General features: G+C 34.9%; 1 protein-coding gene across 4 annotated transcripts in view; it reads left to right on the plus strand.

The window, feature by feature from the left end:
• The window catches only part of CDKAL1 (CDK5 regulatory subunit associated protein 1 like 1), a 636490-nt gene that overhangs the window by 181100 nt on the left and 430984 nt on the right, over window positions 1-24406 (plus strand). For all 4 annotated transcript variants that reach the window (XM_063097088.1, XM_063097092.1, XM_063097090.1 and 1 more), the window contains exon 8: window positions 18058-18178. In XM_063097088.1, the coding sequence (XP_062953158.1) occupies window positions 18058-18178 (121 nt within the window). The remainder of the gene's footprint in view (window positions 1-18057; window positions 18179-24406) is intronic.

Here is a 24406-nt window from a genome sequence, read left to right on the forward strand (position 1 = left end):
CAGCATCACATGTCATTAGTGAACTATGAATTAAAGCAACAATGAGAAACTACTACACACCTAGTACAATGGCCAAAATTCAAAACATGTTGGCAAGGATTTGAAGGAACAGGAACTCTCATTCATTGCTGGTGGGAATGCAGAATGGTAGAGCCACTTTGGAAAATATTTGGCAGTTTCTTAAGAAAACTGAACACAGTCTTACCATATAGTGCAGCAGTTTCACTCCTTGATATTAACCCAGATGAAGTGAAAACTTATGTCTACACAAAAACGTGCACACAATGTTTATAGTAGCTTTATTCATAATTGCCAAACTTAGAAACATCAAAGATGTCCTTCAGTAAGTGAATGGATAAATAAACTGTGGTCCATCCAGACAGTGAAATATTATTCAATGTTAAGAATAAATGAGCTATGGAGTCATGAAAATACATAGAGGGACCTTACATGCATATCACAAAGTGGAAGCAGTGAATCTGAAAAGGCTGCATAGTATATGATTTCAACTATATCACATTCTGGAAAAGGTAAACAGTGGAGACAGTAAAAGGATCAGTGGTTACCTGTGGTTAGGGGATAGGAAGGGATGAATAGGCAGAGCACAGAAGATATTTAAGACAGTGATACTATTGTGTATGATACTGTAATGGTGGATACATGTCATTATATGTTTGTTTAAACCCATGTATGTACAACACCGAGAGTGAACCTTAATGTAAGCTATGGTCTTGGGGTGATAATGATTCGTTGATTGTAACAAATGTACCATTCTGGTGCAGGATGTTGGTAGTGGGGGAGGCTGTGTGTGTGTTGGCAGGGGGCAGTACTGTATGGAAACACTGTACTCTTTCTCAGTTTTGCTGTGAATCTAAAAGTGCTCTAAAAAATAAAATTCATTTAAAAAATTAATGGTAATCAACAGTGTGCTTAGGATTTTGCCAAATGGCTTGAAGAGGTATAATTTCTGTAGGAAATCATAGATGGCCTATCACTTCCAGGCTGGCTTAATTAGGAATGACTTCTAACTGATGAGTTTGGACATGAGTGGATTTATTGGAGAGGCTGCATTTGTATTTAGTTTTGAGAGTATGTATCAAGAGATGAATTGAAGGTGAATTAATGGGGATGTTCATTGGCAGGTTTGGTTTGTGAGTGGGAAGGCTGATGAGTTAGTAATGCAACAAGAGAATTTGAGAGATGGAAGGAATAATTTTGGTAGCTATGTTTAGTTTGCAGATGAGGAAGCTGAGCTATGAAGGAATTAAGTGAGTCGCCTGAGATTTCTCAGTTAATGGAGCACTAGGCTTATCAGTGAATTTCTGTTCTTCGCATTCTGTTTCTACTGCCAGTACTTCATTTAGATAGCACATGTCAGTGAGATAATGTGGCCTTTGTAGCAGTTAACCAGTTGTTGATTGTCCTTCAGCAAGTTATTTTTCTGAGGCTAACTATTCTTAGCTTAAAATCAAGAGGACTAAATGGATAAAACTTTTGAGGTAACCAGAACATATTAGAAGATGAGTTCATGTTAATGTTTACCTATTACTACCTTCTTAATACCAGGATTGTGGTAATAATCTAATTGATCTTTGATATCATTGACTTTCCTTTTAATTTGACTTTATGTACTTCTACCATTAATGTAGAATTATTTTACTTTCCTGCATGTGTATCTTCTCTGGTTGCCTGTTACCTGCCAAATTAATTTGGGACTTCTTAGCATGATCTTATTGTTTTCTACTCCATTCTGCCATTTTCACTTTGCTCCAGCCAGCTGTGCTATTTGATGTTTCTTGTATATTATTTTTAGCTTGCTTTACATTCACCTCAGGGTCCTCTACAGAAATCATAACTTCTCTTTGCCCCTGCATATCCACTCTCTACCTTGTGTCGATGGAGGCTAACTTGTATGGATTGCATCAGGAGGACCCTTGCCATCTGGTGTCCAGTTGGATTTAGCTAATTGGAGGTTGGAGGTGTGACAGGGGACTGAGATAGGAGTATTTGTTCCCTTGTCTCTCTCCCTCCTTGCTTGTTTTCTTGTTTTCAGTTGGCTGCTTCTCTTATTCTAAGGCCACAGCTTTTGTCTGGTGACCCCCCCTTTCTCCAGGTTCTTGTAATTTTTCCCTTCTTTTGCCTCTTCAGGCAAAAGAAACAGCACCCCACTGTTGCTAGACTTAGAGTATTGTATTGCCTCTTGTTGGTTTTCCTAAACCTGCCCAAACTTTAGTAAATAGTCCCTTAATGAAAACCCTCTTCAGTTGTGCAGTGTACCATTTGCTTTGCTGGTACTCTGATTGATAAGTTAGCCATGGTGAAGCAAGGCCCTGCTCAGAAGGACCAGCTGGAATACAGCCTGACAAGAGGACTTTGTCATAACTGTCTTGTCTCCATATTTGATCCCTATTGGGCCTCTTCATATCTCTTCCTTGATGGGGGTCTGGACATGCAGCCTTTGCCACAGCCTGTATGCATTCTTATTACTGCTTATGTTACACCAAGTAGCGTTTTAAAAACTGTATTAATAGGATACATTGATACTGAAAGGATTTAAGCCTGTTGTAATTAAAATAAAACCATACAAAGCCTGTTTTCATTTGTATTTGTCTTGGTTGTCTTAAAATGGAAAATTCCAAGTCATTCTGAATGAATCCTCATTGTTTCAGTAGTGGCCTGAAAATTCCATCCATTTATAGTTTTTGCAAAAAGATATCAGGTTATAATGAATTTAGGATTTTCTCTTATATCAGTTTGATAATTCAACAGGATATGGGACTGGAAAAGTAAAGAATAGTGTCTAATGGATTCACATACATTTCTTTCTTTTAAAAACATTCATATATTTTTGGCTTATATGGACATTAAAAACTTATTTGTATGAAAGATTTGAAAGCAATATAGGACTGCATTTCTTCCAACAGAGTCCTCTAAACAAAAAAATCAATAAAAATATTTTTGTCTTAATAGAAAGATAGTATAACTGGATAATAGGACAAATGATTGCAAGTAAATATTGCCTATTGAAATTAGAAAATTGTTTTTACCATTAATAGTTGTATTTCTTCCCCAGTTGACCTCTGTTAAAAGAGGTCTCTATTGTTAATAATATGTTGCCTGGGTTTTACTCAGTCTGATTCCAAATTTCTCAAATGGATTTTCCAAATATGATACAATCTGCAAGTTTTAGTTGATTTTTTGTTTTCCCTAACTTTTCCATAATTGATGCCGTCTTGGATTAGACTGACCTAAATTTTCAGAGTACTTCACCAAGCAGCTCTTTCTTATTTAAGACATTGCCATTAATCTTCACTCTGTTCGGTTTTGTACTTTACATGTGGTACTTACTCAGAGCATAAACTCTTCATAAATTGAGACTGGAAGGCAACTATATCAAGTGTGTTTTTGTTAGTGTTAATGATTAGGTAACTGCCCTACAGAGTCCAGTGCAGATTTTCTTGCATATGTATTTCAAACTTAAAGAGTAAATGATTGAGCTTAGATATTTAGCTTAGTACGTCTGGGAAAATACTAAGCTAAAAAAGTACATCTGCTTTTTCAATATTTGCTTTTTAATAAAATAATTTTTATTGATTTTTCAATATGTGCTTTGAAATCTCTGATACAGTAGTACTATGGTCTGAATACAGTGGAAAAGGTTTGTGCATTGGTTTTACATATTAGGAACACTTTCCAGTCTCACTGATGTAAGTAAATAGGTGATAACTTCTACCTTCTAGTAACTAAAAATAAGCGAGTTTATTTATTCTGGTTTTTTTCAATGAGCCTGTCTGTTATAAATTTATGCACGATAACCATTGCATTTTGCCACCTTCTTAAATGCGGTTTTTCTCCTTTGCTATCCTCTTTTTTTTCTATGCCCTCCTCTAGTTCCCTAAAATTAACAATAGGTCTAGTTTTACTCATTTGTCTTCTATATGTCTACATACATTATTTCTAGAATGAACTTTGTATTCATTGTATCTCTCTTAGGTTGCATTTTTCAAATCATAATATTTAAAAAAATAAGAATAGGCACATTTCTTTATGGTCCCAAGCAGTAAAGTTCTACCATAGGACTGCTTTAGTGTTCATCAGTTATATTTCCTTTTCTGCTCAGAGATGCATTTTCTTATTATTTGAAACCACCTTTTGTCATTAATGCAGTTTGTTTATATGAAGAATTGGGTATTTCATTAACTCTTTATTTCTTCATTCTGGGTTGGGGGGGTTGTTACAGTGTTGATAAAGTTTAAGTTAATAATCTTATTGTAGTTTTCACATAACACACTGTTATAATCGTTCACTGGATTTGATTGTTGAAACAAGGAAAGGAAATTGCTTTAGGCTTGAACTTCACAGGCTTTCCAGAGCAGAACCCAACCCTTCTGTTAGTAGTTCCACTGACCTGTCCAGTAAAGTAGCCCCATCATTTCTTGTTTAAATATTAACAGGGACTTGCCTTGCCTGTTAACTCTTGTGAATCTTGATAGGATCTTGGCAGATTGCATGGAGGTGAGAGTACAAGGATTGTTAATTCTCTATGAATGCATTATTGTTTAGACTTTTGTGAGAGCAGTTAATGTAAACCAGTTCATGTTTGATTGTCCTTGTTTTTAAGTCTGTATATTAATCATTTTTATTTCAGGCATTTGGCATTCTCAGATATGGCAATTTCTGAGTTCCAAGGTTCTAATTTTTCAATTATATTAATTTTTGCTAATTAATACCTAATAGAAAGCATCAGTCCGAGAATGATTTATTCTATTTACTCTAATAGGAGCTATTTAGTAAAAAACACCATGTAGGTCAATTAGTCATGTTTTGAGGCTCCCATATAAAACATGTTTTATTTAATGCATGAGGGTACTTCAAATAGTTCATGGAAAAATGGAATTAAAAGAATATAAATCTTTCCATGAATTTTTTGAAGGCCCTTCGTATATATATTTAAGAACTTTAGAGTACATTAAAAAAAAAAAGATATGTATATTTTCTCATATGATAGTCTTCCTTTATTTTAACTAAGTTTTAAGAGAATTGGCATTTGGTACATTGATTTTATACAGTATATATATTTATCTCGTGCTTTATTATGTCTCTGGAGATTTTATTCTTCGTTTAGAGAAAGTACTATTTTTGATCAGAAAAACAGAATAGATGAGACCAGAAACTTATAGAAAAAAATACTAGCAGTTTCATTGCATTTTTCAAATAGTGGGTGAAGTTGTAGCTTAATTGTGGTATTTTCTGTTTTAGTTGGGCCGTTCTTAACACAATAGTAAATAGTGCTGCATTGGTATTTCTCTTTTAGTACTTTATATTTGAGTTCCCTAAAAATAGAAATATAAAGTGGAAACCAGGTCATGTTAGAGATGCAGTAGTTAAAGCTTTCATAGGAAAATAACTGTGCGTAATATTTTTGATTATTTTCAAAAAAATTTTTAAACAAAGATTTTATTGCCAGGGAAATAAGTTATTATAGCACAGCTAGATGAAAAAAACTGGCAACACAGAGTAATTTGACAGCTCAGATGAGGGTAGACAAGAAATTTAAAACTTATTTTCTCTTTTTCCTGAAAAACTGTATCTGACAATTAGAACAGTTTTTTCAATCTGTTGTAGGATGTTCTTTCTTCAGTGATGTCATGGACCTTTCCTTAGAAAACCTAATATTGATATTAATTGGCACAGGTTAAGAATATTTAATTGATTTTAACATTTTGTATCTACTGTTTGGGGACTTGCACATTTTTTCTTTTAAAAGTTTACTCTGTAACACAGTACAAAGCATGCAGCAGATATGTAGCAATTACTTCTGAGACTGAGGGAAAAAATATCGATTCATTTATTTATTAGTTTGAGGAGATAGCAGGGACCATTTGCAGAATCTCCAGTTAGGATATCAACTGTGGGTGGATTTTAGGTAGAAATTTATCTCAGTAGTACCATTTTAAAACAAAGTATACAGTTCATTGAGTAATAAAGAAATAGTAATTGAAATGTTCTTAAAGATGGTTTCAACACATTAAATCTTTACTGTGACTCTGAACATTCAAGTGTTTCTTCATGCTGCACTGAAAAGTTAGCACCTGTGGTGGTTGATGGAGGCTGTGAAGAAATGTGTTGAAATACTTGTTTCTGCTACTAACAACTTCATCTTTAACAACCCACCCCTCATTGGTTCTGTTTCCTGAGTTGTAAGTTGTATAACATGGAAGGTCCTTTCCACTCTGAAATTCTTAGAGTCTGAGTGTATGAGTCTATAATATAAAATTGGGTTTCAGGGTGTGAGATGTTGACATTTGAGACAGTGATCTCTAGCAGAAGTCATCGGAATATGACTAGCCTTTTCTCTCATCCCAATCTCTATATGTCAGATTTTACTTTTTCTTTCCCTGTGCCTTCCTACTTACAAAATGGAGTTGAAGATGTTTGTGCAGACATACCCTACATTTTTCTTTGGCATATTTCCGTGAAGAGAGTCTTGAGTAAAGCCCAGTTCTTTGACTCTCTTGCCTTTGCTCTGTTCAGTTGTAGTAATCCCAGGCGGTGATAGCCGTGTGCTTCCCAGTGCTCCTCTAGAGCTTCATACATCTTTGAAGCAACTTTCATTCCTATCCAGAGGTGTGTTTACTTTCAGGTAGTTTTAGTCTTATGACCTGGGTTACTGAGTTAAAATGCAGTTTGGGAGGATTTAATGTAAGAAAGAAACATTATCTGAAGCAGTGATTCTCAAGGATGTTTGCTGGAAGAGGGATGGTGGCTGAGGGGACCCTTAGCCAGAGAGGGGAGATGGCAGGCCAGTTGATCAGAACCTGGGAGAGCTGGGAGTTGGGGATTCTGCCCTGTGGCCCCTCGCTTAGATTCATGACCATTGTGATCTAACATGATAGCCAGGTAAGGATCTGGCTATCTGATGTGCTGAGGTGGAAAAACAGTCACGATTTTCCACCTTTGTTCTCTAAGCACATGTGCTTAGATTTACCCAGGACTGTGTGCAGTTCCTGGTACACGACCTATGTCTTGTCTTCCCCTTCCCTCACATTCAGGAAAGTATATCACAATGCAAGTGAGTGATTTGATAGGGATGACCTTGAATCTACTTTAATTTATACATTTAACACACATATTCACACACTCGATTATCAATTCAGTTGTTTGTGACCTATTTCCTAGCCTTCCAGAGCTTTTAAAAGACATGGGTTCTGACTTTAACTTCTAGTGTTTGGAAGTTTTGAAAACCTCCTTGCTTTCTTGCTTTTGAGAAACATCATTAGTGTTGTAGGTTTTGATAGGAGTACAGTTGTATTAATTATAGTAGCAACTGTAATTAACTTCTGTCTAGCTCTTTGCAGCTTACCCTTTTCATACACATTAATGTATTTATACTCCACAGGAAGCCTGGCATTACTGATTATGCAGCTAGGCAGCAGTGAACAATAATTTGAAACCTAGGACTCTTGCTCCAAATATCATGTTCTTTCTGTTCTGTGAAGCTGCTTATGTGGAATGAAGGAAGTTAGAAAGTGAGGTCCATTTATTATTATTTCCTTTCTCCAAGACCACTGCTCATGTCTCTAGTTTTCTTCAGATCCTCTCGTGTATTTTGTTCCTTCACGTGTCTTGTTTCCTCTCTCATCTTTCCATTCTCTCAGTTTTATTTGCTGTATCATTTTGTGCCAATACAAAAACTTTTTTGGTAAGTAATTAATAAAGATTTGTTTAACTTTTGAAGAAAATTCTGAACAGAGTATTTTAGTCTTACCTTGCCATAAAGGTGCTTAAATTAGGAAATGAACGAGTAAAAGTATTCCTTAGCTCTGAGCAAGCAATAAAATGTTAATCTAGCCAAGAGAAAGCCAGTGAAGAGACTACAGAGAAAGTCTCCTGTATGTGTGTGTGCACGTGTGTTTGTTTAAGGGTAATTTTTGAAGGTTTTAATGTACTTTCTACAGTTTTCACTGTCAAATGTTTAGATCAGGAAAATCCTATCACGTTTTTAAAGGATATGCCCTATGTTCTAAATCCTAGTTACATATTTAGGCCAGAAGTATTTTAATGTCAATAACTTTCAGTCTTTAACATTTCATAACCAACACTGTCATTTCTTAAATTTTAAAAACAATGTTTGATTAGTCTTTTGTCTGGAGCTAGGAATCTCAAGCCGCATAATTTCTACTTCATACATTGTATTTATTAGCATTTTCATTTTTGAAGGTGTGGTTTTTTCACCCTGGAACCCCTTCATGCCAAGTCTTAATAAATCTTTTTAGTGAAATCTGATTTTAAATGATGGCTTTTAACTTGATTGGTTATAAGAAGTCGAAAATCAGTCACAAGTAAGAACTTTAGGTAAATGTGTTGTGAAATATAGGTAATCATGTATATAAATGGTAGCCTGCCTGCTCAGCTTCCCAGGGTACAGTGTCACCACTCCTTGAAGCTTTTCCTGATCCTCCCTGGGAGAGTTGACCACTCCCTCATGATGTCCCTCTGTACCTAGAAACATTGATCAGACCATCTCTGACATTTCATTCTGATTTTTTGTTTATAAGTCTTATTTCCTGGAGATTTTAAGTCCGTTTAGGGCAGAAGTCAATGTGGTGGCTGAAGACAGAGTAGGTTTTAAAAAAATTTTTTTTTGAGGGGGAAAATGTATTTTGGGAATCTTTATGTTGTATTTAAATATTAATAAAATGAAATTTCATACACATTTTATTTTCTAAGCTCATCTATGGTACTTTGTTTCAGTTATGCATATGTATTAATGTATTGTTGCATTAATGTTTGTAATAGTCCGTTTTGTGTTGCTATAACAGAATACCTGAGACTGGGTAACTTATACAGAAAATGAAATTTATTGCTTACAGTTTCTGAGGCTGGCAAGTCCAAAGTCCATCTGGTGGTGGTGACAGTGGCCCAGGGGACTCACATTGTAAGATGATGGAAACAGAGCAGAGAGAGAGAGAAAGACAGACTCTCCTCTTCTTTTAAAGCCCTCAGAACCACACCCTTGACCACCATTTTTAATCCATTCACTACTGCATGGCCCTACAATCCAATCACCTCTTTAAGGCTCCATATTTGATTACCATAATAGGATTTCCCACCCTCTTAACAGTGCCAGTGGTGGCTAAGTTTCTAATACATAAAACTTGGGAGACAAAATTCAAGTTTCAGTGAGTTTTGGGGGTGGTCATAATTCAATCCACTACAAAGTTGCAATGTAAAAAGTACATCTTTGTTTTTCTTACATCTCTAAACTTATTTCACTATATTGCCATTTCTATAGAAGGGCAATGATAACACTTATCTCAAGGGGTTGAGGACTAATAGAGTGTGAGTTTAAGGCCAAATGAGCTCCAGATGCCTCCTCTGTACCCTTCTGCCATCTAGATTGCCTTTATACTGTCGCAGAACAAGTGTATTTAACTCTTGTTGGAGATGAAATGAAGGGCAACAAGGTCAGACAGGCAATTCTTAAGATACGTAGTAGGACAACTCTCCAGTGTTCTCTGCTTCTTATCTCTCCTGTTGCACGTTATGGTGGCTTGAGTTGAATAATAGCAGGAGAAGTCTTGAAGTTTTTACTTGTGATTGAAAGTGGGAATGCCAAGCTTCAGTTTTAAAAATTAGATGTGGCGTACAAGTTTGTTATGTCTTGTATTTTACTGTTCTCATTTTCTAGCAGCTTGAATGCTGTCTATTGTGAGGTCTGTTATCTCTGCTTTCATCACTGGGTGCAATAACTTTGGGAATATAGGTTTGAGCATGAGAAATGATTATGTTCTGTATTGTTGCCATGGTTGCCTTACATACTGAAACAGAAGCATTCAGAGCTTTATTGCTGTAAATACCAAAGCCTTGGAGCTATTTTAAAAAGTTAGAATTCAGGAAAGTCTGTTGTAGACAGCCAATGACCTGAGGAGTTCTATTAAGGGTAACTACTGATGTTGAGTTATTGATGTGGGACTGCTTTGATGTACATTTGATTTAGACTGTGAAAAATAAATTAGCACCACACAAATCTCCTGACACTGTCATGAAAAGCATATCCACTTGCAAAAGATAAAAGTAAAACAAAAAATTAAATGCTTATTGTTATTTGCCCCCAGAAGTTGTCCCAACAGATTAAGAGGACATTTTCCTTTTGTGATTTATTTGTTATGTGTATCCTTTGTTTAATGTAACTTAAAATAATTATTATTAGTTTTACCAGCAATAATGTCCAAACGGAAGAAAAAAATTGCTTAAGAACATTCCATTTCAGCAAATGTTTTTATCTTTCTGTGTTTTCTTCTATAGTTTCTATCCGTACGTAAGTTCACATTATTAATATTTTAGTGTAGATACTTTTGCTATATGCAATGGGAGTTCTGATATTAAATAATTCTCAAACTTCTAGGGATTTTAACTGTGTGGTACGATCTTACCTTAGCCTCCTCTCTAACTCCACTGCTTACCAGGTAAGGTGTTGGATTCTTCATGCTTTGTTAAACACTGGAAACACGTCTAGGTAACATAAGTATGTTCACTTATACACTCTAATTTATACTTTGAGTTCTTTCGTTTTGGACAGTTGATTCTTAGCATTCTTTTCTCATTTTAATATATTTTCCTAGGTGTCATTGTTCCAATTAACATTTCAACTCTTCATACTTGCTGCAAGAGAGAAAATTGTCTAACTTAGAAGCTAAAAATTGAAATTTTAATTGTAAAGATCTGGTGTTTTTGAGTCAATTGTAGCCTTACATTTAAAGTTTTCCAGCCTAGACTTGTGACAGACCTGCTTCTTCCACTTAACCTAACTTCTTTGTTTTCTTTTAAGATGAAAATATTTCAAGGGAGGGTCACCCTTTGTGTGAATATCAGAAAATGCTTTTTTCCCTTGAGAAGTTCTTACATATGAGAATGATATTAAATGGAGTAGACACAAACTTTTGACTATACTTTTGATTTTCTTTGTAATTGAGTAGTTAAAAATGCCTGTTAAGGATATGTCAAGTGATAATTCTGAACATTTTGTGGAAAAATATATTAAATTGAGTGCTGTTGTCTAATATTCTTCAATAACAGTCAAATTGATGTGACCAAATTTACTTAAGTGAGAATCAACGTCTGCAGTACATTTACTTTTTTTTTTCTTTTTACTTGAATTTTCTGCCAGTCTTCTCTTGCTTCTGCCCCTAGCATCTTCTTGGATTGCTTTACTAGGAAGTTTTCTAGCAGTTCGACCCAAAGCTTAGAGTTCAGACAAGTCTTCTCAGTGTGTACTTAAAAGAACCAAATTTGTGCGAAGTGAGAGCAGTCAGCAAGAGATCAAGAAAACTTGGCATGATCCCTCTCTAGTGGTGGTGGAGGTGGGTGGTCACATAATAAGGAAACAGTGGCCTTTAAAGTTAGACGGATTGATTAAAGTGTTGAAGGGAAATATAGCTGTTTATAGAGCTTTTATAAGAAAAAGAAATTAAAAGGAAAAAAATAAATAGGAGTCTACGTTGCCAGATCATTGGTGTTTCTGTAATATGTAATGATATTCTAAAGCTATTATGTATGACCTACTTTAGCTTGTGAGAACCAAAGGAGAGAAGATTGGTTTGTGTGTAGGAACATAATTTAGTTAATATGTTTTGTAGGTGGTCATATTTCTGTCACTCGATGAATATATGTGTTTATGCTCCAAGGGTTGGTTCTTTTCTATTTGTGAATGACCATTATAATTGGCCTTCTGATATGTTGACAGGCTGGGCTTTCTAGTATGTATGGGTGGGATGTCTTTCCTCAGCTCTGCTAATGTTCAACACAGCACTGTAGGATTTAGAAAAGATTTTTGCTCTTGAAATTCCATAGACAATATTGATTCAACTAGTATAGCAATTATTGTACAAATGTACAATTCCTTGGTTTTTCTTCATGTGTTTCTTAGTATTTTGAATTTAGAAATGTGCACACAGTAAATTATATGAAAAACTAGCTTTTTGGCTCAAAATTTTGCAATATTTAATAATTTTAGCTGATAAAATGGTTTAGTAACATTCTTTAGTAGATTAGATCAAATGTAAAAACCAGCATGGAATCAGGTTTTTGTGGCTGATTTATAAATAACTGCTGAAAGCCTCGAGGTTTAAAATTGAATTTGGTTTTAATAGGGTTGAATTTTATGTGATATTTCTGAGTAACAGCTAAGATATTTATTAAAGATGGTTAATAAACTCACAGAGACACATTTGACTATTATTTAGAGGAGATGAAATGTGAATTTGCATTTAAAATGGAAAAGATAAAAGATCTAAGAAACATACATTTCAGTATGTCTCATTTATATATAAGGCAATCTTGTTTTTTCATTCTTGTATTAAAAAATTGCATATCTCTATTTTAATCACTTTGCATATTTATCACCTCAGTGGTCTCATGTCATTATCAGTTGATCTTGTCACAATGAGCACCATTCTTCCCATCTGTTCCTATTAATACTTTCTCCTTTAATTTCTTATTACATTGAAATGATGTAAGAACTGTTTTCATTCCCTTTTTTATTTTCAACTCTGTTGTCCTGATTTCTATTTTCTCCCTTTCCTTTCACTCCAGCCAAAAGGGGGATGAAATTTACAGTAGTCACAAAATAAATGAGTGCTCATTCAGCAGCCAGTCTTTTTCCATCACAGTGCTGGGTGTCAGTGGCTAATGAGAACGAATCAAACAAAGAAGGAATGTGTGAGTGTATAACTGTGGTCTTTGCTTCATGACCCCTTCATAAGTGTAACATGTTCATTTTCAGGATAAATTTGCTCTTCAAAAATTTCCTTTTTGACCTTTCATATCTCAACTTCCTCAGCATGTTTCTCTCATCCTGAGTCCTTGTTTCTTCTCCTTTACTTTCCAAAACCATGCATTTAAGACATTTCCTTCAGTTTTATTCTGTCGAATTTCAATTTGTTTTAAACAGCAACAATATTTACAACTGCATATAAATAGGTAATGATTCACAATATGTTTTTATTCTATGTTCCATGGATTTGAGGAATTAATTTGAAATAGCAATTTCGTTGGAAACAGCATATTTAAAATAGATCGTATATCACAAGTAAATGGTTTAATCTGCTAGTCCATTTGTTGAGAAATAATTGTTCTATGGTTGAATTTCCTTCCTTTCATCTTTGGCCAGATATAACAAGCGACATTTATGTTATTTTCTACTTTGTTTTTAGTGTACTATATTTTTTAATTAAAAAAAACTAGACTATTGTTAGGTCTGCTGCTCTTTAACAAATCATTGGACTGGAAAATAACTCATTATATCATCAGGCAGAGATATGTTGCTTTATTTGCATGTAGAAAGTAAAGATGAATAATTTATCAAGTGTTATTAGTGCAGGCTGCATATTACTGGAGTCTCAGCAGGATATAATGAAATTTGTCTCATGCTAGTATGAAAATAGCATGCCTTTGCATAGTCATTGTTGAACTTTTGTCATCTCTCAGAGAACTATTATGTTATAATGCCAGTCTTGCTCACTTCTTCATTAACTGACTTTTGAAGAGTTCAGCTTATCTTGAAAATTTGTGGAATCTTGTATGCCAAATGCTTGCTTGACTTTAGCTATGTTTCTGTGTCAGAGCAAACATTTTCAGAATGAATGAAGTACTTAATGTATCTTATTAAAGTGATTAGTGCAAAAAGTTTATGACTGATGGCTTTATTATTTGTGGTCATGAAAAGCTGTCTGAACAGGGGATGTTTAAGTAATACATCTTTCTGAAATGAGGGGTGATGAAACATGTATATAATTGCTTAAAATCTTACATCTGTACTAATTATGTATTTGAAGTTATTTTAATAATTGCTTTTAAAAAGTCACATTTGATTTGCTTATGGCATGGTTGTGTGAGGTCAACAAATCCTATACCCAAAAGCAACAATAAAGCTGGACAAATGTCGAAACCAATTCATTCTAGTACTGTGGAGCGAAAAGCATTCAACAAACCGAGAAGCGTTTATTCATGAAAACAACCGAACATTGGGTAAGAACAGTGTGAGTCTGTGGTATTAACACTGGGGCTGCTCCCATTTTCCCTCTTCAACTTTTTGAGCAAGGTTGTTCAATCAGGGTAAAGCAGACTGTGAAAACCAGTAGCTTCATTGCTGCTCCGAGATAGCTCAGTTGATTTGGAGAACTGTCAGTTACAGTGAAGATTTTGATGGGAAGTGACAGGGAAGGACTGCGGTTCTGCTGGACTGAAGTTGATGGCCTCTTTGGCGCAAACATTGGGCAGGAGGACTAGCCATGGATTTAACAGAAACAGCAATAGGAGGCTTGAGAAACTTTCCACATACCTTGAGTGGACTGGAGGTTGTGCACATGCACAACAGAAATTGGAGTGGGCACAGACCACTCATGCTTATCTGCCTGATGGAGCCTGCATGCACATCCAAAGGAAGCCAGAGAGAACCCAGGGAGCCCAGGAGAAAGTAAAATGTAAGTTCAGACTTGAAAATGGTCTTAACTTTAAATTCTCTCACTGGCTCTTACACAGATCTGTTAGTAGATAGTAGGAACCTTACCGGCTCAAGGTGTTTGAGCTATATGCCCATACAGAGCTGACCTCTAGGAAGCCATGCTTGTGTGTGTGGGGGGAAGCAGGGACATTGATAACCATTCATTATAAAGAGACTTCTTTATAGATTTAGTCTAGATAAGTTACTGTACAAAAATGACAACAGCCTTTAGGGGGATATGTGAATTGAGAATTTCTAAAATATATTATCTAAAATTTCTAGTGTTTAACAAAATATTATGATACATGCAAAGAATTTAACCAAGTTTAATTATATTGAGGGGGAAAAAATGCACCCAATGCAGACTGTCTTTGAGTGAGCAAAAATTTTGGATTTAGCAGGTAAAGACTTTAAAGAGCTAAAGTGAAACCATGTTATAAAAAACTTTAAGGAAAGGATTGTGACGGTGACTTAGATATAGAATCACAAAAAGATAGTGCCAAAAAAGTTTGAAAAAAAATGCTGGATGAAACGTCACGAATTTGATGAAAGGCATCAATTTATGGGTTCAAAAGGCTAAATAAATCCCATGTAGGATAATCATAGAGTTCCATACCTAAACACATCGTGATCAAACTGTCAAAAGGCAAAGAGAAAATCTCAAAAGCACAAGAGAAGAAACGACTTATGTACAGGGGAGCAATAGTATAATTAATAGTTGATATCTTATCAGAAGCAATAAAGGTCAAAGGCAGTGGAATGATATATTCAATGCTTAAAGAAAAAAAAAATGAACTAATAATTCTATATCCAGCAAAACTGTCCTTCATAAATGAAGCAAAATAAAAACATTTTCACATGAATAAAGAATGATAGCTCACTTTCTTTACAAGATATACTAAAGAAAGTTCTTCAGGAAGAAAATGAATGGTATCAAATGATAACTTGAATTCCAAGGAGAAATGGAAAGTGCTAGAAATACATTTTTCACATTTTCAAAATTTAAAAATCGTACAACTATACAAAATAATAGCACTGTAATTTTGGCTTTATAATAGTCCCCCCCTTATTTGCAGGGGGATATGGTCAAAGATCCCCAGTGGATGCCTGAAACTGCAGATAGTACCAAACCCCATATATGCTATTTTTTCCTATACATATATATCTCTGATAAAGTTTAATTTGTAAATTAGGCACAGTAAGAGATTAGCAACAATAACTAATAATAGGACAATTGTAGCAATATACTATAATAAAAGTTATGTAAAAGTGGTCTCTCTCTCAAAATATCTTATTGCACTGTACCACCAGTAACTGAAACAATGGAAAATGAAACTGCAGATAAGGGGGAACTTAAAGAGGAAGTACAAAAGAGGAAGAAGAAATGGTATTGGGACAATTGAATATCAATATAAAAAAAATGAATTTAGGCCCTTAATATACATGAAAAGTAACAAAGTGGATCCTAGACCTAAATATGAGAGCTTAAACAATAAAACATCTAGAAGAAAATGGAGAAATCTTTGTGCCCTTGAGATAAGCAAAAAGTTTTTAGATGTGACACCAAAAGCATATACCACAAAAGAAAAAATTGATAAATGGAACTTTATTAAATTGAAAAACATTTACTTTTCAAAAGACACCATCATGAAAGTGAAAATATAAGCCACAGACTGAGAGAAAATCTTTACATATCATATATCTATTAAAGTTCTTGTAACCAGAATATACAAAGAATTCTTATAGCTCAATAAGACAATACTCCAATTAAAATATTGGCAAAATACTGAAGTAGACATTTGTATTAATCAGGACAGATAGGATGTGTATATATAAAGAGATGTGTTAAAAGGAATTGGCACATACAGTTATGGAAACTGAGAAGTTGGAAGATCTGCAGTCAGCAAGCTGGAGACCCAGAAGAGCCAGTGTGTAGTTCTAGTTTGTGTCCAAAGGCAGGAGAACCAGTGGTACAAGTTCTAGTCCACAAACTCATGGGCTTGAGACCCAGGAAGAGCTCACTCTTCTTACACAGCCTTTTGGTTCTATTCAGACCTTCAGTTGACTGGATCAGGCTCATTAGGGAGAGCAATCTGCTTTACTCTCTCTACCAATTCAAATGTTGATCTCGTTTGGAAACACCCTCACAGACAGACCCAGAGTAACATTTGGTCAAAATGTCTTGGCACCCTGTGGCCAAGTCAAGTTGATGCAGAAAATTAACCATTACAACATTTTACTGAACAAGAAATACATTTGGCTAATAACCACATGAAAAGGTACTCAACATCATTAGTCATTGTGGAAATGCATATTCAAATCGCAATAGTATACCACTGTGTACCTGTTAGAATGACTATTACCAAAAAAAGTTACAGTATGAGGTGTTGGCAAGGATATGAAGAAAATGAAAAGCTCATTCATTGCTGATGGGAATATAAAATGGTACCAACACTTTGGAAAACATTTGTTTCTTAAAAAGTTAAACATAAACTTTTCACATGACCCATCAATTTGACTCCTAGGAATCTATCCAAAAGAAATGAAAGTGTTTTCATACAAAGACTTGTATGTGAATGTTCACAGAAGCATTATGGTAATAGCTACTAATTGGAAACAATCCAAATGTCCATCATCTGGTCAATGGATTAACAAAATATGCCATATTTGATATGGGAGTAGAGATGGACTGTAAGGCTTGAGGAAATTTTGGGGGGTGGTTGAAAAGTTCTAAAACTTGGGTTATTGTGATGATTGCAAAATCTTGTAAGTTTACTTAACGTGCTTTAATTGTTCACCGTGGGTGAATTTCATAAGATGTAGAATATACCTCAGTAAAGTTATAAAAACTATATATAAAGAGCAAATGACAAAATATGGTAAAATAATAATTGGGGAATCTGAAAGATATGAGAATTCATTATACTATTCCATCTTTCCTACAAGTCTGCGATTATTTTAAAATTTAAAAATTACAAAAATTTTAATGCCTCTTAGAAGTGGTGATTTCCTTTTGTAACATTTTGCAAATGTTAACTTTGAAAAGGTTTGTTTTAAATAGTCTAACCCTAAAATGTGATTTTATCTCAGCATTTCGATTCTTTCCTTTGGTTGGTTGTTTGCTTTGAGCTGATACCCTTTTTTTCTTTTTCTTTTCTTTTTAATTAATTTTTTCTGCTGTGCAGAGGCAGGTGGGCCCAGTGCCCAAGTGAACACTTCTTGCACATACACATTTCTGGTCTGTGCAAGGGAGTAGTCATACCTTGTAGAACGATATTTTGAAGATATTTCTGTTTATCTTTCTCATCTATGCAGTAAAAATGTGCAAATATTATAAGCAAAGCTCTTTTGACTATAATAAATATAAAGCAAAGCTCCTTTAACACAGCTATTTTTCCTTTTGATGTATTTCTTAGATTCAAATGATCACATCTTCTTTAGATTTCCCCCCCAGAAAAAGTTAAATGCCAACATTAACACATCTGTTGAAAGCAGTAAAGTGAAGTGAAGTTGTGTGGCTCCTGCTAATGTGTATTTATGTGCTTGATTTGAAGGTCACTCTGTGAGACTGCTGGGTCAGAAAAAGGATAATGGAAAGCGGTTGGGGGGAGCACGATTGGATTTGCCAAAGATTAGGAAGAATCCACTGATAGAAATCATTTCCATCAATACTGGGTAAGTTTCTCTTAAACTTGCTCACAAAATATTCAGTATATTCCATGAATTTAATTTCTTTTCCTAGACACGTGACATAGAAAAGTAGTTGAACATGTTCTTCACAAAAAGCTGTAAATCACTTGAATATAGCTCCATTTAAAAATGTTCCGTGTATGTAAATTACACTTATATTTTCAGTAATGTTCTGTATCTTTGATTAATATTATTCTTTTTATTTTTGGTAATAAATGTGGATTTCATTTTCCAGCTATGCCTTTGTCTTAAATCTTTGAAAAAAATAATATTCTGTGGAATAAACACACCTGTCATCTTTGGCTGTCTTTTCGATAGATATAGCAAACGTTGCCCAAGGTACTAACCATGCTTTCAGTACTATCTAAAATGTATATTTTAAAATGTTATTCTTATGAGCTTAAAACTGAAGAAAAGCATTGTGACTGAATATTAAGTACTTTTAAATTCTACACATTGGTCTAAAGTCCTTCCTGATTATAATTCTTGATATACTCATTCATGCCTTGTTTTATTTGCACTTACTGAATTTGGGTTCTTTAAATTATTACTGAATCTGAAAAAGTTACTTTTTCTGAAAATTTAATGAGATCAAGGGCTTCTGTTTCTTTAATGACAGGGAGTACCTACTCATCGACACTTTCCCTTCTCCTTTCCCACAGATGTAAGCTGTCTTGCTCCTTTTTGACGTCATCTTTCTTTCTCTCTCTCTTTTTTTTTTTTTTTGAAATTGTTCTGTCCTTTTCTTTCTTCATGCTATTTCCTACTGAGAACAGGTGAACTTAGCTTTCCTTCTCCAGCATCTGCCGATCTCTCTCTGAGCCAGTGCCTTCATTTCCTCCTGAGCTATTGCAGCTACGTTGTCATTTGTCACCTTTTCTCTTGTCTCTTACTGCCTTCTGATTCATCTTTCATATTGCTATGAAATAATAGAGAAGGGTGACAAAGTCATTTGTTTTTTCCCGTAAGCCACGTGGGGTGGCATTTAATTGACTTGGTGAAATTGTTGTAACCAGCGTCTGGCCTTCAGTTTTGAAGATTCAGAAATGTGGAATCATCAGGCTCAGAAACTAGTGATTAAACTAGAATTTAACAGTGAGAAGTGAAGTTGTCACTTTACAGGAGTCCTAACATATTCTGTCTCTCTAGCCTGATTCAAATTATACACACGGGCTGTTTGCTGTTCTGTCTCAGTTCTTCTTTCCCTTTCCCTCAGACATTGCAGTGTTTCTTTTTTTTCCAGCTCCTGATTATCCTATCTAAAATTATACCATTCCTACATCCATCTCTTCCATATTTACCTTATTTTCCTCTGTAACTTTCCTCACCATTAAAATGCATATACATGCATACATACTTACATACATACATATGCACAGTCAGCCCTCTATATTTGCTGGTTCTGCACCAGCAGATTCAACCAACTGTGGATGGAAAATATTTGGAAAAAAACCGAAAAAGTAACAATAAAACAATAAAAATAAGAGAAATGAAAAGACAGTACAAGTATAGCAACTATTCAGATAACATTATGTTAGGTATTATAAAACATCTCTAGATTATTTATGCAGAAGGATGTGTACAGGCTATATGCAAATACCGTGCCATTTTATAGTAAGCGACTTGAGCATCCAGGGATTTTGGTATCCATGGGGGTCCTGAAACCAGTCCCCCAGGGGTACTGAGGGACAGCTATATGTTTATTTGTCTCTTTTCACTGGCTTGTATACTCCGTGAGGACAGAGGCTTTTGATTTACCACTGTATCCCAAGTATATAGAAGAATGTACACAGTAGGAATTTAATGTTTTGTAATGACGAATATGCTAGCTGTCCTGATTTGATCATCACATATTGTATACAGATACTGATAGTCAACTCTGTACCCCACAAATATGTATAATCAATTATGTTTCAATAAAAAAATAAACTAGATATCTTTACTAAAAGAAATTCATTGAATGAATGATTGAGTTACGCAATTTGAAAGTTTAATGGGATTATGCTAAATTCTCTTCACAGTGCAAATTGCCTTGCCAGTTGTATAGTAATTGGAGTTTGCTGTCTAAAAATACTTTCTCCTGAAAAATTCCTGTTAATGGGCAAAGTCAGAATGTTTCTGACAATCTCTTTTGTTTTTGTTTTTTGTATATGCAGAACAGATCAATCCCTTTTTGGCTAGACACATTCCTTTAAATGTTAATATTTCAGAGTCTTTTAAACCCTGTTAGATTAGGATCCATTTGGTCTTTTCAAGGTGACTTGTGGCTGTGTCATTTGTATCTTCCATGAAATTGTAAGCTCTCTGGGTGTTGAAACTGTTTCAATTATCATCATATCATCTCCCAGTTCAGTGTGTAGGACAAAGTGAGTACTCAATAAATATTTATTGAATAAATGCTTTATTTTAAAGCCATTACTATTTTTTGTTGCTATACATTAATTTTTAAATGCTTGAAATTTTAAATTAAAAAAAATTTGCTGTAGGTAACCATTTTAAATAGCATTATGTTTAAAATTTTCATGTACATTATTTGAATTTCCCTTCTGATATATTTTGTGTTTCTTCAAATGAGACTATGCTATAAACTGTTTAAAGCTCACTGGATATATGCTGTCACTCTCATTGTGTCACATTCCTTACAATATAGAATTGACGCTTATTAAGCAAATTAGTAAATTCACTATTAAGAGAATTCAGTCCATATTGTCTGGAACTGAGATGTGAATTTGTAGCCTTCTCTGCACACTAATCATTTTCCTGAATCAATTTCAGCCTTATCACTTGCTGTCACATGAAAACATTCCTATGAGTACATGCAATTATCCACAATTCATTCTGTAACATCTAAGCTTGGATTGCATTTTTTGCTGCTTTTTTTTATTGCCTTTTTTTTAAAACTTTCGAATATTTTACAATGGTTATACCCATGATTATTTTTCAATAGGAAATTATCTTTCTCACCAAAATCCTAGCACTTCAGTGTTTTATTGCTTTCAAATTAAATAAGGAAAAATAAGTTTTATATACATTTTCCATTTTTCATTTAGGAAAAGGGTCCTATTTACAGCAAGTTTTATTATATATATTATTAAATTGTTGAACTTACCATTAGACTCTGTAAAATTGTTATGCTTTGCTGTATTTCTAACTTAAAATATAAAAGGAGCATATTACTTGCTTTAGCCAAGGAAGAAGTTGGAAATTTCAGATCATGCTAAATTTTGGATACCTGAGAGGACTATTATGTGATCACAGTGTGTATAGTAGCTTTGCTTGTAGTTTTTTGGTTTATTTATTTATTTTTTTAATTATAAAAGAAGATATAGAAGAAAGTTATTAGAAGGGTACCTGTTATTTTTTAAATAACATTTACCTTTTCTCTTTATACCCTCTCTTAATTTTATGTTTCATGATTCATCTCTATTTATATTTGCCATATTGAATATATAAGTTTTAGTATGATTGGTTCACTGGTCCAACTTACATTACTCTGCTTATTTTTTCAAGTGAGCTTTTTGAGGTTAGCAGCCACTTGGTCATACTACTATTATTTCTAGACTGTCCCCATGTGGCAGAGGTTCTGTGTAGAGGAGGTACATATGAAAAGGCACATCCTTGTCTAGTAGGGTGATAGATAAGACAGCTATATGGACATGACTCTGAAAAATAGGTGAGAATAAAGTTAATGATAATTGCTAAGTTATTTTGAGAGTTTAATGTGTCAGCCATGATTAAATGAAATGTATATTGTTTCCTGTATTTAATTCTCACAACAGTTTTAAGATATTTCCTATAGATGAGGAAACTAAAGTGCAGAGAGGTTAAGTGAATTCAGAGAGTCACTCAGCTTGTAAGTGACTGAGACTTACTTATTAACTCCTGCCACATGCATCTTTGCATCTAGAGCAGCAAGGAATCATGTCCAGTGTGGTCAGAAGAGAGGACTCTTAAGGGAGCAGAATAATCTTTGCATTATAATGACATTTGAAATAGGCCCTGAAAGATTGGTAGAATTTTAATCATTACATATGGAGATGTATTTAATTTCTATTGCTGTCATAACAAATTAGCACAAACTTGGTGGCTTAAAACAACACAAGTTTATTATCTGACAGTTCCAGAGGTCAGAAGTCTAACACAGGTCTTACGATGCTAAAATCAAGGTGTTGGCAGAACTGCATTCTGAAGGCTCTAGGGGAGAATCCGTTTCCTAATCCATTTAGATGTCTTTCAGCATCTAAAAGCCTCCCAACATTCCTTATGCTCATGACCTCCTTCTTCCATCTCCAAAGCCAATAATGTTGTATTTTCTTGTGACTTTCTTTCCTAGTCAGATCCCCCCTGCCTCTCTCTCTCTCTCCCACTTTTAAGTGATTACCTTGCACCCACCTGGATAATCCAGGATAATCTATTTATTTTAGTGTCAGCCAGTAGGAATTTTAATTTTTTTTTTGTTTTTCTGGTAGCTGGCTCGTACAGGGATCAAACCCTGCACCTTGGTGTTACCATCGCTGCACTCTAACCAACTGAGCTAACTGGCCAGCCCACAGTCTTAATTTTATCTGCAACTTCAATTCCTCTTTGCCACGTAAGGTTCCAGAGATTAGGATGTGGACATCTTTGGAAGGCCATTATCCTGTCTACCGCAGGAAGGTATGAAGAGAAAATTGTAGGAAAAGAGAAGAGAATGAACAAAGGCACAGGAGTGGACCGTATGAGTTGATTGTGAAGAATATAATTTTGTCTAGTTGTCTGGAGTTTCTAGTACATGTAGGAAAAGTGAGATAAATTTTCTATTGTGTGAAGAGTCTGATTGCTTCAGGGAGAGATGTTATACATAATTCAGTTGATAAAGGTGGTGACAACCACTGAAGTCTGGAGCAGAAGTGAGAAATAATCATATGTAGGCATTAGGAAGATCTTGCGGGCATCTGTTTATAATGTTGGTTGGTGTGGGAAGATAGGTGCAGGGAGATCCCTAGGAGGCCATTGTAGTAGCCCAGCTGGGAAGGAACGAGGGCCTGAGTGCTAGTTTCGGGAATGGAAAGCCAGGCTGGCAGAACTGTGTTGATTAAGGATACGGGCTTTGTCGTACTCCAGTGGAGATATTTGTAACTGTGGATTTGGAAGTTCCAAAGAAAGGTCGCAATAGGAATACAGGGCCAAACAGAGGCTTCAGCTGGAGGGGTGAGAGTGGATGAAGGCGCCGAAGGTGTGTAGTCAATGCCTGTATCTAGAGAACAGGAGGGCACAAGTGTCATCTGGGAAATAGTAATAGAGTAGGTTTTAAGAACGTGTGGTGTCAAATACTATTAAACCCTTCAGATCACTTGAGAAATAACACTGGGATAGGTGAGCCATTCCAGTAGATTGGGAAAATGAGAAACCAGGTTAGCAATGAGTAAGTTTGGCTATGGGAGATTACTCTTTTGAGGAATTCAATCATAAAATAGGAGAGATGGTCTTTAGAAAACAGAAAGATTTTTCTGAGCTTGTTTAGAAGCAGAGGGGCAAGGATTAGAAATATATTGACAGGGTGAACTGTTTAAATGGCATCATGAACACAGGTAGAAAAGTACACCTGGGAAAGGAGGGAGGACATGTGAGCTTCCTTAGAGTTAGGAGGAAAGAAGCAGAGTAAATGTAAAAAAAAACGTATCAGTTTATTTTTCCTAAGTGTCTTGACCAGTGTAATTTAGAGAAAGTAGTTCAGTTCCTTCATGTTATCAGACAAAATGGAGGGTAGAGCATTTCAGTTATATTTTAGTTAATATAACCACAGTCTCTTTTTGATGACACTGACGAGATAGGTCTAGTTGACCATCACAATACCCCTACCTTCTGGATTTGTTGTTTTTCTTTTTTTGTCTTTCCTTCCCTCCTTTCCCCACTCTACTCCTTTCTTCTCCTTTCTTTGGTGGTGGTGGTCAGCTGTTATTCTATCTGTCCTATGTATTTTTTGTAAACCAGAAGCTACATCTAAACATATTAGATTCTAATTAAATATTTGGCCAGAAATAATTTAGTTTCTGAGGTAAAGATAGAAAATTTAAAGATTTATGCCAGAGTGTCTCATTTTTCTCATTAAATTAGCAAGGTGAGGTCATAGTTCTGAAGCCCAGCAGGAGAGGGTATGTGTGGATATTTATGTAGAGTTAAAAAAACAAAAGGAGTGTCGGCCAAGTGCTGTGGTCAGTATAATAGGGAGTC

Source organism: Cynocephalus volans, chromosome 5 (genome assembly GCF_027409185.1).
Source record: "Cynocephalus volans isolate mCynVol1 chromosome 5, mCynVol1.pri, whole genome shotgun sequence".
In the NCBI taxonomy this organism is placed as follows: domain Eukaryota; kingdom Metazoa; phylum Chordata; class Mammalia; order Dermoptera; family Cynocephalidae; genus Cynocephalus; species Cynocephalus volans.